Source organism: Ornithodoros turicata, chromosome 8, assembly GCF_037126465.1.
Source record: "Ornithodoros turicata isolate Travis chromosome 8, ASM3712646v1, whole genome shotgun sequence".
Classification (NCBI taxonomy): Eukaryota; Metazoa; Arthropoda; class Arachnida; order Ixodida; family Argasidae; genus Ornithodoros; species Ornithodoros turicata.
Window position 1 is genome coordinate 38955748 of NC_088208.1, and position 13823 is coordinate 38969570.

The 13823-nt window shown below is 44.3% G+C and overlaps 2 protein-coding genes across 15 annotated transcripts in view; one reads left to right on the plus strand and one right to left on the minus strand.

Annotated features, from left to right (window-relative positions):
• Positions 1 to 13823, minus strand: part of LOC135367279 (F-box/LRR-repeat protein 4-like) — a 77356-nt gene that overhangs the window by 48753 nt on the left and 14780 nt on the right. Inside the window, exon 16 of one of the 9 annotated variants that reach the window (XR_010414413.1) lies at positions 356 to 497. The exons of the other annotated variants lie outside the window; for them this stretch is intronic. The gene's annotated coding sequence lies outside the window, so the exon portion shown is untranslated. The remainder of the gene's footprint in view (positions 1 to 355; positions 498 to 13823) is intronic. 9 annotated transcript variants of the gene reach the window in all.
• Positions 1 to 13823, plus strand: part of LOC135367277 (serine/threonine-protein kinase OSR1-like) — a 39907-nt gene that overhangs the window by 17061 nt on the left and 9023 nt on the right. The window contains exon 1 of one of the 6 annotated variants that reach the window (XM_064600471.1): positions 8757 to 8834. The exons of 4 other annotated variants lie outside the window; for them this stretch is intronic. In XM_064600471.1, coding sequence (XP_064456541.1) covers positions 8818 to 8834 — 17 coding nt within the window. In that variant the 5' untranslated portion in view covers positions 8757 to 8817. Of the gene's footprint in view, positions 1 to 8756; positions 8835 to 11588; positions 11742 to 13823 lie in introns of those variants that run through there. One more of the 6 variants, XM_064600472.1, reaches the window with a different exon arrangement.

The window sequence follows — 13823 nt, forward strand, 5'->3', positions numbered from 1 at the left end:
CATATTAACGGGGGGATTTGCAGAGGTTTCACTGCATTGTTCCCCAGGAGTATGGTCGTAAAGCGCGTATGTCAGATTATCGGGGGTCATATTAACGAGGGTTCACTGTACCACCAGACAGCCCGGTTCTTATCGCATTAAACACGTATTATCCTAATGACACACTCGTTTTTTTTCGTCTGTAACGGATAAAAAATAACTGTATTGTAGCAAAGTTTGTGCCACTACGAAAGTACGCAAAGCAACGTACGCACAAGGTTTTGCATAGTTTGTCTCCCGAGTACCCCTTCGTCGCAAAACCCGTATGAAATCTTGGGTAACACGGTAGTTCCTTTCTCTTGATCTCGTTCCTTACCAGAAAGTTGGCACGGAGTCCTCCTCACGTGACACACGGGCTCGTCCTTGATCGCGTTCATATCCCTCCTCCTGAGGTGTTATCAATCTGACACGAGTTCTTCGCGCCAATTTGGGCCCTCGGGGGTAAGACCAGAGGAAGGCTGAAAATCGAGGAACGCGGAAAGACGTGTGATATGTGTCGCAACTTGTTGACGCTGAATGCAAATACAGCATGTACGGTTGCTTCGCATAGTGGTTCTTTCTTTCTTTCTTTTTTTTTTTTTTTTTCATAATTCATTGCATATTTCTGCTGCTGCCCACTGAAGTACGCTGAACCGATTATGAGAAATTAATCTGCAAAAACATTTTAAATAACTTAGCCACGATTGATTGATTTTTAAAAGAAATCATCACTTAGTCACGAAAATTATATCATATCATATATGTCTTTGCATGACAGACAGTGAAAACACTCGGTTGAGACCAATATATAATTGTTTTGTAATGCGGCAAAGCAAAGCGAAGATTTTTTTTTTACCAGAAGTCATTTAAGGCACCCCTCTAGGGTGTGCAGTAAAATCAGCTAACAGCAATAATTTTAGCGATTGTATCGAAAAATCGGGGAAACGCAACTCTTCGAGGGACACAGCAGTTTTGCGACAAGTATCGTGTCGCTCACTCGTCGTCCGTGTTCCCTTCTTTGTTCTATCCTTCCTAGGACTCAAGAATATGTTGCCGCTCTCACCCTTCCATCAGCTCACTTGCACCCTCCTGATTTTTTCAACAATTTACCCCAACAACCCCACATTCCACAACCCAACAATCCCACAACCAACATTTACCCCAACAACCACGACCTTCAGAAAAATTAGTACCTGAATTCATACCTGGGCAAAATTACTTATAAAATGTAATTAAATTACATTACTCATTACTGCAATTGAAACGTAATTAAATTACATTACAGTTACTATGAAAAGGTGTTGACATTACAAAGTCATTACTGCGAGCTTAATGGTAACGATGTTGAGGATGCGGAAATTCCTTGTGGCCGTTGAAATTCTTTTAACAGTTGCCAACTCTCTTTCTGCCAAGTGCCAACACAGAACACAGGCTCGATTCTTTTGTAAAAAGTAATGAGTAATGTCATTAAAATTACTGCCCAAATGTAATTAAATTACATTACAAATTACATAACGTCAAAAGTAACGCATTACATTAAAAATTACCAGAAAAAGTAATCATTACTGTAGTTTCATTACAGTAATGACATTACTGCCCAGGTATGTACTCGATAAAACGATTCAACGGTAAACGCTAACACCGCTGACATAAAACAACATAATACTGCGTTTGCTGGACGCGCAGGGTCTGACGTTCACGGAAAGGTAATAAAAATGTAGCAATATCGCTTAGCGCAACCCCTTTACGTATACGACTAATCCGTAGAGTCTGATATACCACTACGACGCCAGAAAATACATGCGAATCGCGTGGTAGGCATTCGACATCTCAGCAGGAGTCTCAGGAGTGATAAACACAGTCTCCTGTGCAAACACTGATATAAGAAGGGCGGCGTAGCAGACCGGCAGCCAGACGGAGGTCTTTGCACGTTCAAGAACAAGGTCTCGACCGGTTTCGACACAGACGGAATGGCATTGAAGTAGCGATTAATAAGCGCCATTGGATGCCGCCGACACTGATATCGGCGTTTTATACAGGATCCAGTGCGAACCTTATGCCGCGAGAATGATGCCATACTGCGGTACATTTTTGGCGGCAGGCTTGGATATAAGGTTTGCTTGAAGTAAATAAAATAACAGGATCAATAACAGTAAACCTATTTTGATTTTAAAATAAAATAAAATTTATTGTTTTTGCTCTTGCCTTATGCTTTGTCTATAATAAAAGCTTTTAATAGTTATTTTATTACGCGCGACTTTTACGAGCAACACTTGTAGAAGGCTAAACTACCAACAGAGATCAGTGAATGACCTGCGCAGCTAAGCCTGCCTTTAGTGTTCAGTAATGTCCTAATTTAGCGTTCCAGAAGTTACGGCATGAGCATATGTTATGTTACGTAGATCAGGCTCGTACAGGATACAAAAAAAAAAAAAACAAAAAAAAATTGACTTGTACGTTACTGAGTACCTGGCGGGAAAGCAACTGAGTGTAGAGCAGCTAAATACCCGAACTTAAAAAGTATTTGAGTAGAATACTAAGTACTCGTAAAAGTAACTCGCTACTTTCAAGATATCAAACTACAATTAGCGTAATATGCTGTCATACAAATACACAGAAAGTGATGAAAGCTGCTGCTCGTTCGGATACCCTTGATCTTCCGCGATATCTTTTTTGTGTACGCACTTCTCAGCTGATAATGTCGCTCGCGCGGACACCAGAGCAGAAGGAAGGGGAGAGAAGATATGTCAATTTTTTGTAAAAGAAATTAAATGTAGTATATTGAAATAAGCAATGAGAGAGAGAGAAAAAAAAAGAAGAGAGAACAGAGAGCATTAAACATAACATGGGTAATATCTGTAACACATGAAACGGGTAATCGCATGGCATTATTTTTGCACGATATATGCATACAATACATAGGTATGATAAATACAAGATGCATATCGAATAATCATACATTGTATGTGTGTAGTTTATGGTATACTCAAAACAGTTTATGTACCTATACCTAGTAGTAGGCACGTAGAAAATCGGGACCCCGCATACTGAAACTCGTCCCACTTTGACGTCACGACAGGCATCGCCGCCAATGAGGCAGCTGCAGGCGAGGTCACGTGCTTTCGAGAACCAATGGCAATGGCCGAGGCTCTGGCTTCTCCGACGTCAGAGGTTGACGCGTAAGTTTGTTCGAGGGGTTCTATCTCGCCAAGTGCGACACGTAAAAATGTATAATAAAAAACAGAAACAAAAAACAATATTGTTTCCTCGATATTCTGAAGCGTAGAAGTACAATGCGTGCAAGATGTCACGAACCACGTCCATCAAAAAGTGTCCTCCCCGTAACTACACAGCTGGTGGACGGGAAGCTCACCCGCAGGAAAGTTGGAAGGGAAAATCATTTGTCTCGCAGCTGACAACAAGCTCGTATCCCCGTCATAATTTCCTACGTGCCATCGGTGATGTATCAATGAAGCCAGCAATATACTGATGACTAGTAGAAAAGCCTCGGACTGACAGAGCTGCAAGACGAGATATCACCGTGTTTGGAGTATGAACAAGAAGGGGGTGAGGAAGGATATAAGTTATCGTCTGCTCCACGTTCCTTGTTCCACCTCTTGTTCCTATCATCCTCATTATCATTGTCGTATACGCGGAATACTCTGCGTAGGCTCAAGTGCGGGTCCACTCCTAAAACCATTTCGAAGACCGCTGCTGTTTCATACATGGCAGTGGTGCATATCAGAGTTATCAGAAACAGTTGTCAGCTGTCAGAAAGGTTGTCACAGAAATCATGCTCGTCTTGTCACGCCAACACAATTCCTCTTGAAGTAGGCCCAGGACACATACTGACCTCTTTGTACTCCCCCGCCTCGTGCTGCCCTCTCCCCATCTGTCCCCGACTACCATAGTTGCTCGTATTTAAAAGCAATGTTTTCACTAGTTTTTATTTATTTATTTTATCTATCCATATTATTAGCCCATAGGCTATAATAGGAGTGGTGGTAAGGAATACAAGGAGAGATACACAATACATAGTACATAATAAATACATAGATACACGAATATAATATGACCAAGGATCATGACTAACATGTCATGCAAGGAAGCTATCTAACGCTGTCATAAAACTATTTACAGTAACACAATCAGTGACATACTGCAGGTAACTTATTCCATTCCCCGATTGCTCTAGGGAAAATCGAGAATCTGAAACAGTCTGTGCGAAATCTGGTTTCTGAAAAGACTGCACCTTGAGTGTGACGTAAAACGGCGGCCAATATGAGATATACAAGGTACATTGTCTTCTCCACCCGTAACATGCCCTGTTCAATACAAACAAGTTTACGCTAAGGCCCCTCTACCTTGGCAGGATATGTGTTTCTTTATACAGGAGCCGTAATGTCTACGCTATTTTCTAATCTATTTGTAATGCCTGACGTGCCCCGTGTCGTGAACGGATCAATAAACGAAATATTTGGCGTAAACGCTCCCCGTACTGTGCTTCGGTGCACCACCCTCATAATACGTAGTTTCCCGAGACGCCCATCTCAATGACAAATGACTCCAAGGCCCTTCTTGTCTCTTTTCTATGTCAATCGTTGTCTCGTCAAACGAGGAAAAGTTGCAGGGGTGTCAGCGGCGTCGAATGTTCTCACTCGCTTTCAGTCCAGGAAGTTTTCCAGTCGCGTCTGTATTTGTCGAGCTGCTTCTACAGTTCTTACCCTGTTTACTCGGGACTACTTCCAAAGCTGGAACGTGACTGATCCGCTGTTTTTTCTTCTTTACATTGAGTACAATACAATGTGGGTCGGCTCTGTGCAAAAAGCTGCATACATGCAAGCTCGACACGGCACAGGGCCCCCCGGTGGACAGTGACAGTCATCGATGCATAGAAAGAGAAATGGTTCTTGAGTACATCATTCTCTACGTACTACATACAATCAAATTCTGAGTATAACACAAGGACACTAAGGGGTGAAGCGAAGCAAGTACGTATGTGGGAAAAAGGTATATGCATAATATACGTTACTAAACATAAAAATCGGGATCATTGGTTGTGACTTCGAAATCACGCAAAGGACCGGGATGTACAATATCCCAAGTCACACGGCAAACGGAATGGCATTCCCAGCGAATGACATTCGCACCTAATGTCATTCGTTTGTCTTACATCGAGCTACACGAAGAAACAAAATGTCATTCGCAAATGATGTCAGTGTCGATAATTAATACACCAGGGCCGAACATATGAAGTACTGTTATACAGGTACATTAGTTATATTTTTATTTCTTTAGCTCAAAACTAGCGGAACGTTAGATTATTTCACAAATTCGTTGGCTTTTGAACGACACTTGATTGGTTAAGTACCACAAGCAAAGACAACTAACAAGCCTACGGCTACGTTCCAATACCTCGCGCCCGCGAAGCCGCCTGACTAGGCAGCTGAGTAGACCCCTTTGCTTGTCACTATTGGAACAAACTTGCCTAGCCGAGGCGCCTATGGCGCCATCTCGTTGCTCACGCAAGAAATGCGTACGGCGCAAGCGCAGCAGGACTCTAATGCGCTAAGTTTGTAGGACATCGTGCATAAACTGTCACCTTCACAACTAAATATGTGTTGCAACTGTCTACGCAGTTTTAAAAAACATACTACTATGTGCAACTTTACATTTAAAGCCAGCAGAAATAGCGGGCACGCTGGTACCGTCAACGCGCGTCTCCATCCCGGATGTCAAATGGTCAGGCGTATAACTAGACTGCATCGATGCGCACTAGGCGGTAGCCGACTGAATAGCGGACTTGGCGAGATTTGGAACGAGACTTAACATGGCGGCACTTCCGGTTAGACCGATAGGCAGTCGACTAACCGGGGTATTGGAACGCAGCCTATATCTGCACCGCACTTGGCAACGTGACGACTGGGAATGAGGGTAGTCCTCAGACAAACAGCGTTTAGCCTTCCTTCCTGCGTGTCAAGTTATAAAATTCGCGATAAAATGTTGGAGTACAACTTTTCATTCATCTTTCATTTCTTCGAACGGTTTAGCTTTGTTGTTTTTGATACCTCTCTACTGCGAGGGTACGCTGTCATAGCGAGAGGGAAAAGCGAACTCATTCGCTGGACGAATATCATTCGCACGTATTGCCATTTGATTTCACCGTGTGACACGAAACTAATGACATTTAGTGCGAATGTCATTAGCTGGGAATGACATTCAATTTGCCGCGCGACAGGGGTATAAGTATAGGCCCGAGCACCACCATATCCATGGCCAATCATTAATTATGACTACTATCAATTTCCCACACCGTTCCGATTTTACTGCTCTGTGCCCAACACCAGCTCCCGTGCCTTAGTGGGTACGATAATCGTCCTCCACGCCGAGGGACTGAGAGGTAACCCGGGTTCGAATCCCGGCACTGTACGGCACATTTCCCTATGAAGTCTGCCCAGGACGTACGAGCAACATATGCCGCCACACCGGCAGGCATAAACCTCGTCACGCTATACAAACGAACCAACCAGTGATGGGCAAAGTACCTCAAGATTATACTTAAAGTAAAGTACCAAGTACCTGGGGTCATTAGTACTTCAAGTACAGTACAAAGTACCCAATTCCAAATGTACTTCAAGTAAAGTACAAAGTACAAGGCAAAGTACTTCAAGTATTCATCAAGTACATTGCGAATTTAATTTGTATCACTTTGCATTTCACTGTTATCTGTGTCTTGCCTTTTTGGCAAAACTTTAGCGAGCATTCTTGACAAATCCTCTAAAGCCATAAAGTTCTAGGTTAAGTGCTAACCCGTGAATATGAACTTAATCAGATGACATAATTTGCAGTTACATGTAGAGAGGTAATCCGTCAGCTGTGCTGTGATTATGTATTGTAACCTGACTGATCCAAGATCACCCGCATATTGTGGTGTTCCGGTATTAATCTTCTGCTATAACAGGCTAGGAAATTTCGAGGGAAAAAAGTACAAGTCAACGGAGATTATATATTTCTGGGCATTCCATGTTGCTTTTTGAAATACAACATGTTTAAAAAAAGAATATGAAGAAAGTAAAAGAGGATGAAGCACAATGTAAGCCATCATTTTTATACGACTGTGATCTGCAGCAATGTAATCCATGTGACAAATTTAAAAAACAAACGTAAAATGTAAAAAATGGAAGCATGTGTGTCTTTCAGAGTGTTCATCATGTAATGCAATCACACATTGTGATATCAAATGATTATTAATTGCCAATGAAGGAAACCATATCAAAAAAGCGTAGAACCCTGCATTGGGAGAAGTGGAATGACAACTGACCAAGTCATTGTGCTGCCGGTTGCAGTGTCATAATGTGTGCGTGTCTTTGCATTCCATTCGTTTTACATAATCATAGAAGCCTTGATACTTTTTCAACATTTCAAGCCTCTCGACAATACATTAGCTTCAACAATTATGCTCTTTAACAGCACAAAAATCATTTTTGGTAAAATGTCAGACTGGGACTCTTGGTACGTACTGCATCCCAATAAAAGCGCTAAAATTACGACAAGAAGACGAAAACACACAGATAGCGCTATCTGTGTGTTTTCGTTTTCTTGCTGTCATTTTAGCACTTTTAGTACGATGCATTTTTGATTCTCTTTTGTGATTTTTTGTCTGGAGTTCAAGTTTGGGTACTTGAGTACTTGATGGGAAAGTACAGGAAAAAAGTACTCTAAGTACAGTACAAAGTACACGATTTAAAATGTACTTAAAGTAAAGTACAAGTACACAGAAATGTACTTAAAGTACTACTTGAGTACTTGGTACTTCAAGTACTGCCCATCACTGGAACCAACGACGAGCACCAGTGTTACAACAAAGTAATCTTCTCCAGCCCACTTCATGACGTCACAGCGAATGAACTTTATACCTATTCTGTAGCGTACCACGTACGATAGGCTTCTCAAAGGAATGCACCTTATCAGATGTTCATAGGTGGAACACATCGCTTATCAGATGTATTGGAAGTTGAAGTAGACCGGTAATGTTGGCACGTATATCTTATCATTAGTTCGGTACACAGCTTCCAGAGGAAGGTGCGGGGACGTTCGGCTAGAGTTTGGCACACCAACACTCGCTCCGGCTCTCTACCCTGGTGGCGGGCAGAGGAAAAGTTTTCCAGCATATTCTACAAGCGTAGATGACAATGTTGCCGATTTCACACGTCAATCGCGTGAATTCTGTCTTCTGTTCGACATACCTCAGTGAATGTGTACAATGCCCGATGAAATAACTGCAGGAGACTGCGAAATAACTGAGACAAATGCTGGGAATAACTTATACTTGCCACCACAGGGGGCACTGACGGCAGCGAGCGAGGGCGCCCCCTGGGCAGCCGAACGCGCCCATGGGACTAATTCGTCGAGTGACCGTTTCTTTTATTTTTTTATCCAATTCAACTTGAGCGCGAAGGGCGCTCTAGTCTCTTGTTCGCGCTCAAGTTGGATTGGATATAAAAATAAAAGAAACGACAGAGGGAGCTAGTATTCAGGCGCCCTACAAGAGACCGTCTTGGGACATCAACGAGGAATTATAAGCACTTTCATTTCGCAATGTGCTGCTCCCGTCAGAATACACGAACCGATAAAGATATCTGTAGGACGGTGTCACCTCATCAAAAAATAAACCGCTCGTATCTTTCTCAAGTAACGTGGAAGTTGAGTGCGCACAGAACAGAGCATTCATCTTGGGTCTTTCACTGTACGAGTACTTCACGGAGGTAGCGGACCTTATGAGGTATTAGACGCTGTGATATGGGCTGGATCGCAAGGTATGTCTGTTCATAACCCACATATACTGTTTAACTGTGGTGTAGCCGGGAGATTCGTTGGCTGGTTGGAAGTATGATATCCTAGCGATATGCGAGACTACTTTTTGACCGTACTACGCCCGCACTAAAGGTTCTTGAACGTACCCAGAGGGCGCCTGAATACTAGCTCCCTCTGTCGTTTCTTTTATTTTTATATCCAATCCAACTTCAGCGCGAACAAGTGCCCTTCGCGCTCAAGTTGAAGTGGATAAAAAAATAAAAGAAACGGTCACTCGGCGAATTAGTCCCATGGGCGCGTTCGGCTGCCCAGGGGGCGCCCTCGCTCGCTGCCGTCAGTGCCACCTGTGGTGGCAAGTATAAGTTATTCCCAGCATTTGTCTCTTGAACAGTCCGTACCGTGCCAGCGAATTGATGGCGTCCTCTCTCCGGCACCTCTTTTTCTCACCGCGAAGTAACTGCGTCCATAAGCGATGGACAGATGGAGGAAGGACAGCAAGGAGGAGTTGAAGACAGGGAGGCTAGTATGCGTCGTGGGCCGGCTTCGGGGGGAGATCTGCCGACATTTGTGGGGTCACCCTACTCTCGGAAAGCCCAAGAATAACCTCAGATAGTTCAGCCCGTGCTGGGATTCCATCCCGCCACCTCGCAGTTCTTATAGCATGACCTTGGAGTTAGCACAAGCAACGTGGATGTTGTATGCATCAGGGATACCGCTGGCCCCAGCCAAATGAACAAAACGTGCATTATGTGACAAAAAGAAATGGAATAAAATCACGTTGAGCAGCATTACCATCCGGTATCCACCGGAACAGCCAAGAAAAACCCTGGCCTTGGAAGAGTCAGTTCAGGACAAGTACGGCTTGGGACAAAAGTTTACAGAACACCGGCTCTGGCGTATTTCTTCATCGGAGCAGCAGCAGCAGCAGCTACTAGGAAGAGGGCGAATAAGCTTCCCACTCCTTTACGTTGTCTTCTCTTACTTGGATCGAGTTCACTCCAGTCCCGTAGAGTGTCGTACAGAATTCGCTTATCTGGAGCAGAGTTCGTGCGCATAACGTCGATTCCAATGTCGCAAGAACGTCTGGAAGTGAATCCCTTCGTGGCGCCCTGTCCGACGTCACTGGACTGAGAACAGACAAAGAACGTAGTAAATGACGTCAACGCGTGATGCGCGAAGATTTGTTTATTGTGACGCAAGAGTCACGCAAGCATGCCGATCTGCTTGGACGTGCATCTACACCTCTGGTCGTATACGACGGAACAGAAATCAACCGCTGGCTAAATCTACGAGAGCAGCTCTACGTCTCCTTTCATGCTGCAGAAGTGCAATATGTGACGAAATATCTTCTTCGCGTTCGATATACCATCATTTCTTCGTACCGTGTTCCCACTTTCGTCACGTGTTTACCCAAAGTTGCGGGTTCGAACCCGGTTGAATATAACTCAGTCATTTGGTACAAAATACGTCGGACTTCGAGGAAGTATCCCGGAAGCAACACCGCTATTCTGGATGAGTCTTTGAAAGTTGCGTTTCTATAATGCTGGCGAATAAAATTTCACTTTACAATCGGAATCGACACAAGCGAAATTATGCTGACAAGCTGGTGTACGTGACTGATCATTGTTGCTGTGTAAAGATAATTTGTCGCAGACAATCGGAATCGATCAGCTGTTTGGAGACCGGCACCAGTAATTTCGCTGGGGCCTTTATGTCGTTGTCTGTCGTCCTTCCAGTTACGAATTTTTCTTCTACAAGTAGTTGTATACACAATGCATAGTGAAAAATGCGAGTATCAATTGGCTATCCTTCTTGCCGGTGTCATTCCCTGACATGCATTGTGTGCTGCTCCACTGCGCTCTAGGTTGAGGGGCACCGGTCCTTGAGACGGAGCCGCCGATGCTGACCTTGTTACAACGCCACAGGGCCTCATCGGTTGCCCGTGATTAGATCTCGTTAGGCGACGGATTTGTCGGAGGATAAACGTCACAGTGATACATGTTGCAATGTTGAGCCGTGATCCTGCTTACAGGTGATTGCAACGTAACCGTCTGAACGTCGCTGCGATAGGCTGAAAGTCGGTGACGCGGAAATGGTGTACAACATATGCGCTGTATTCTTCGTGTTCTCTCTGCGTGTCCCCTTTTTTTTTCCCTTCAAACTAAAAAAATGTTACCTTATTTAAAACCAAAGATGTTACGAGGGGCGAAAGTATAAAGACACTATATGCCATGATACCTATCACTTCAAATGGGCTGTAACACGTAAGATGCGTGCAATCATCGAAGGTAAAACACCGTTGGCTATCTCTCCATTTACCGAAAAGAATCTCGCACTCGAATTATGCGGGGATTAAGGGGAACGCACCAGCCCATCCGCTATGACATGCAGCTTCGAAAGCTACGTGTCGCCTCATAGGTATAGTGCCTTTTTCATCTGAGTATGACCACACACATTTCACAGAAACCGAGCTCTGCTCTTGAAAAGTTCGTACTTTAGCCGCTGTGGATACGTGCCGCGTACAACACATCAACGAAGACTGATGAGTACCGCACCGTCTTTTTTTTCATTCTCTCAAGCTTCAGGACTTGTGCCAAAGAACAAAGTGCGCCGTTTACGAAAGACAAAAGGATGATTGAGGGTAACCTCCAAAGAAACACTGAATTCAGGCGGAGACGCACAGTACGGTAACGCCCCACGTGACGTCTCACGTCATCACGAAAATGCCGCCTTACAACTCGAGGCGCGACAGTGTCCCAGAAACGTTCATCACGAGCTCCAGGAATAATTATCACTGCGGAGGCGAAAAAGTGGATTTTACGAAAGCTTCTCGTTAACGTCGTCGTCATGAAGTCATTCCTCAAGGCGAGGCCCATGCCGTGTCCGGCCATACCAGAGACGATAGACGAGTACGTATTATCCTAGTATGTTGATGATTGTGATCATGAGCAATGGCACGATCGATCCGTGAAATGACTTTGTTTGTTCACTCGAGAGTTCTTTCACGTGCGGACACGTCTCAGTAACTTGTGCCGCGGCATGAAGTCCGGGAATCGTACTCGCAACTTTTGCGTCAGCAAAGGGTCGGCAAAGATCTGTCTTCCGTTATCAAGAAGATGCACCCCTTGTAGAGTCTTGCAGTAGGTAATATACTTCATGCTGATGGTGGTGTGAACTTGTCATGTACCGACTTCCCCAACTTCGGACCCTCAGTGATACTTCATGCTAAGTAACACATTTTTAGCACTCAAAAAACGTTACCTGGATCAATCGACACGGATTAAATGTGCTTTATAAGGGGATATCAGGCACGCTGTCGGACCTCCGCGCATGAAAGGGGGGCCAAGACCCCCACAGCCAGAGCCCAAGGGAAGGCGGTCCCGCTCCCTTGGCTCCACCTTCCGACGACCCTGGACCAGAAAGTTTGGTATATCGAATCAGTATAGCTTGATTGCCAGAAGTTACTGAGAGTGACAACGCTGGCTGTAAAATTTAGTTATAAAAACTGCCTACGAAATATTACTGAAGTATTTTTCACGGTGACTTTGAGCATGATAAGCAAGCATGTGAAAACGTATGTATAGCTTTGGCCTTGCTATAGATACTATCGCTTTTAGCGCTACATTATTGTGCGCTGTCCTGACTGTCGGCTGTCCTGGACTCACGTTTCCAGTCGCCGGCAGACTTTCCTGGGATACGTTGGCCTTGTCCTTCCCTAATACTCGAACTCCTTCATGTGTTGACATATATTCGTGTTAGGCTTACGCTTTCCAACTGTTATTTGTATGGGAAAATGCTACAAACATAGACTAGAAGATGACGCATGCAGCAACGAAGGTACCGGTGACCAGCGACCATAGGAGCACGGCCATGCAACAAGCTTCGTTGCCAGTACCTCTGGAACTCTTATTATGGCACTCGACGGCTTGAAGCAACAGGCTTACAATTTTGTCTATCGCGATTCAATCGAGATTATTACGGTCACTCCTCAGGAATACCATGTCACGGGCAACCCCACAAAGTACGGCCACCTAGATCGACGTACGTGTCTATTCTTGGCAAGTCATTCTCTTTGAGTCAAATAAAACACTGTGTAGCGTGGTAAGACAATGGCAAAATATCGATATGCGACTGAAACACAAACACCTTTGCCGAGTTGACATGAAGTCCTGCTTGATTGAACCACAAAGCGGCATGTATAGTAGACACGGTTAGGACAAGTCGCTTTTCGCGTAGAATATGTTTTTACGATGGGCTACCGTGGTAAAGAGTTTGACTGAAAAGCGAGACAAAGGCACGACCTACGCACCATGTCATATTAGCTATGTCACTTGTACCCATCCACAGCGCCGCAATTTCAAGGCTTGCGGTGGCGCTAGTCATCTTTTTACTCAACGATTTTCGCTCAATCAGTGCATGTCCCACGAGACACGAATAGTGATTACACGAATACACGAAATGGGGGGGGGGGGGCGAGGTTTTAAAGGGGGGGATTATGTTTGGTGAAGGTTCCACTTCCAGAATTTTTCTTAGACACGGAAAGAATCGTGGCACAATGGTGACATATATCTGCACAGCTTTCCCGTTTTATTTGTACATGTTATTACGTTAGAACACAGTACATTAGAATAGAAATTCATTATGAACGGCATTTCAACATTAAGATGCATAATCACACGACCGACAAGGAAAAAAAGACTAGTACCTTGTCTCACGAGGCTCAATGAATACCTAGCAACCAGCGGCGAAAACCTGAGACAAAAAAAGCAGAATATCTCGCTTGATTGAGTTAGGCCCAAACGGTTCTTGATGATGGGTGTAGGGAAATCTCTGGACACGGGTCCTTTCAAAAGTTGTACATTGATTATGGGTTGACACTAATTATGGGCCCACATCTTGAATACGTTAACGGGTTTGAAATACGCGCACCGTTTCTGCCGTGTGCTAATGAAAGAGCACGCCGTTGTCAGCATCACAGAAGTGGGCAGCGT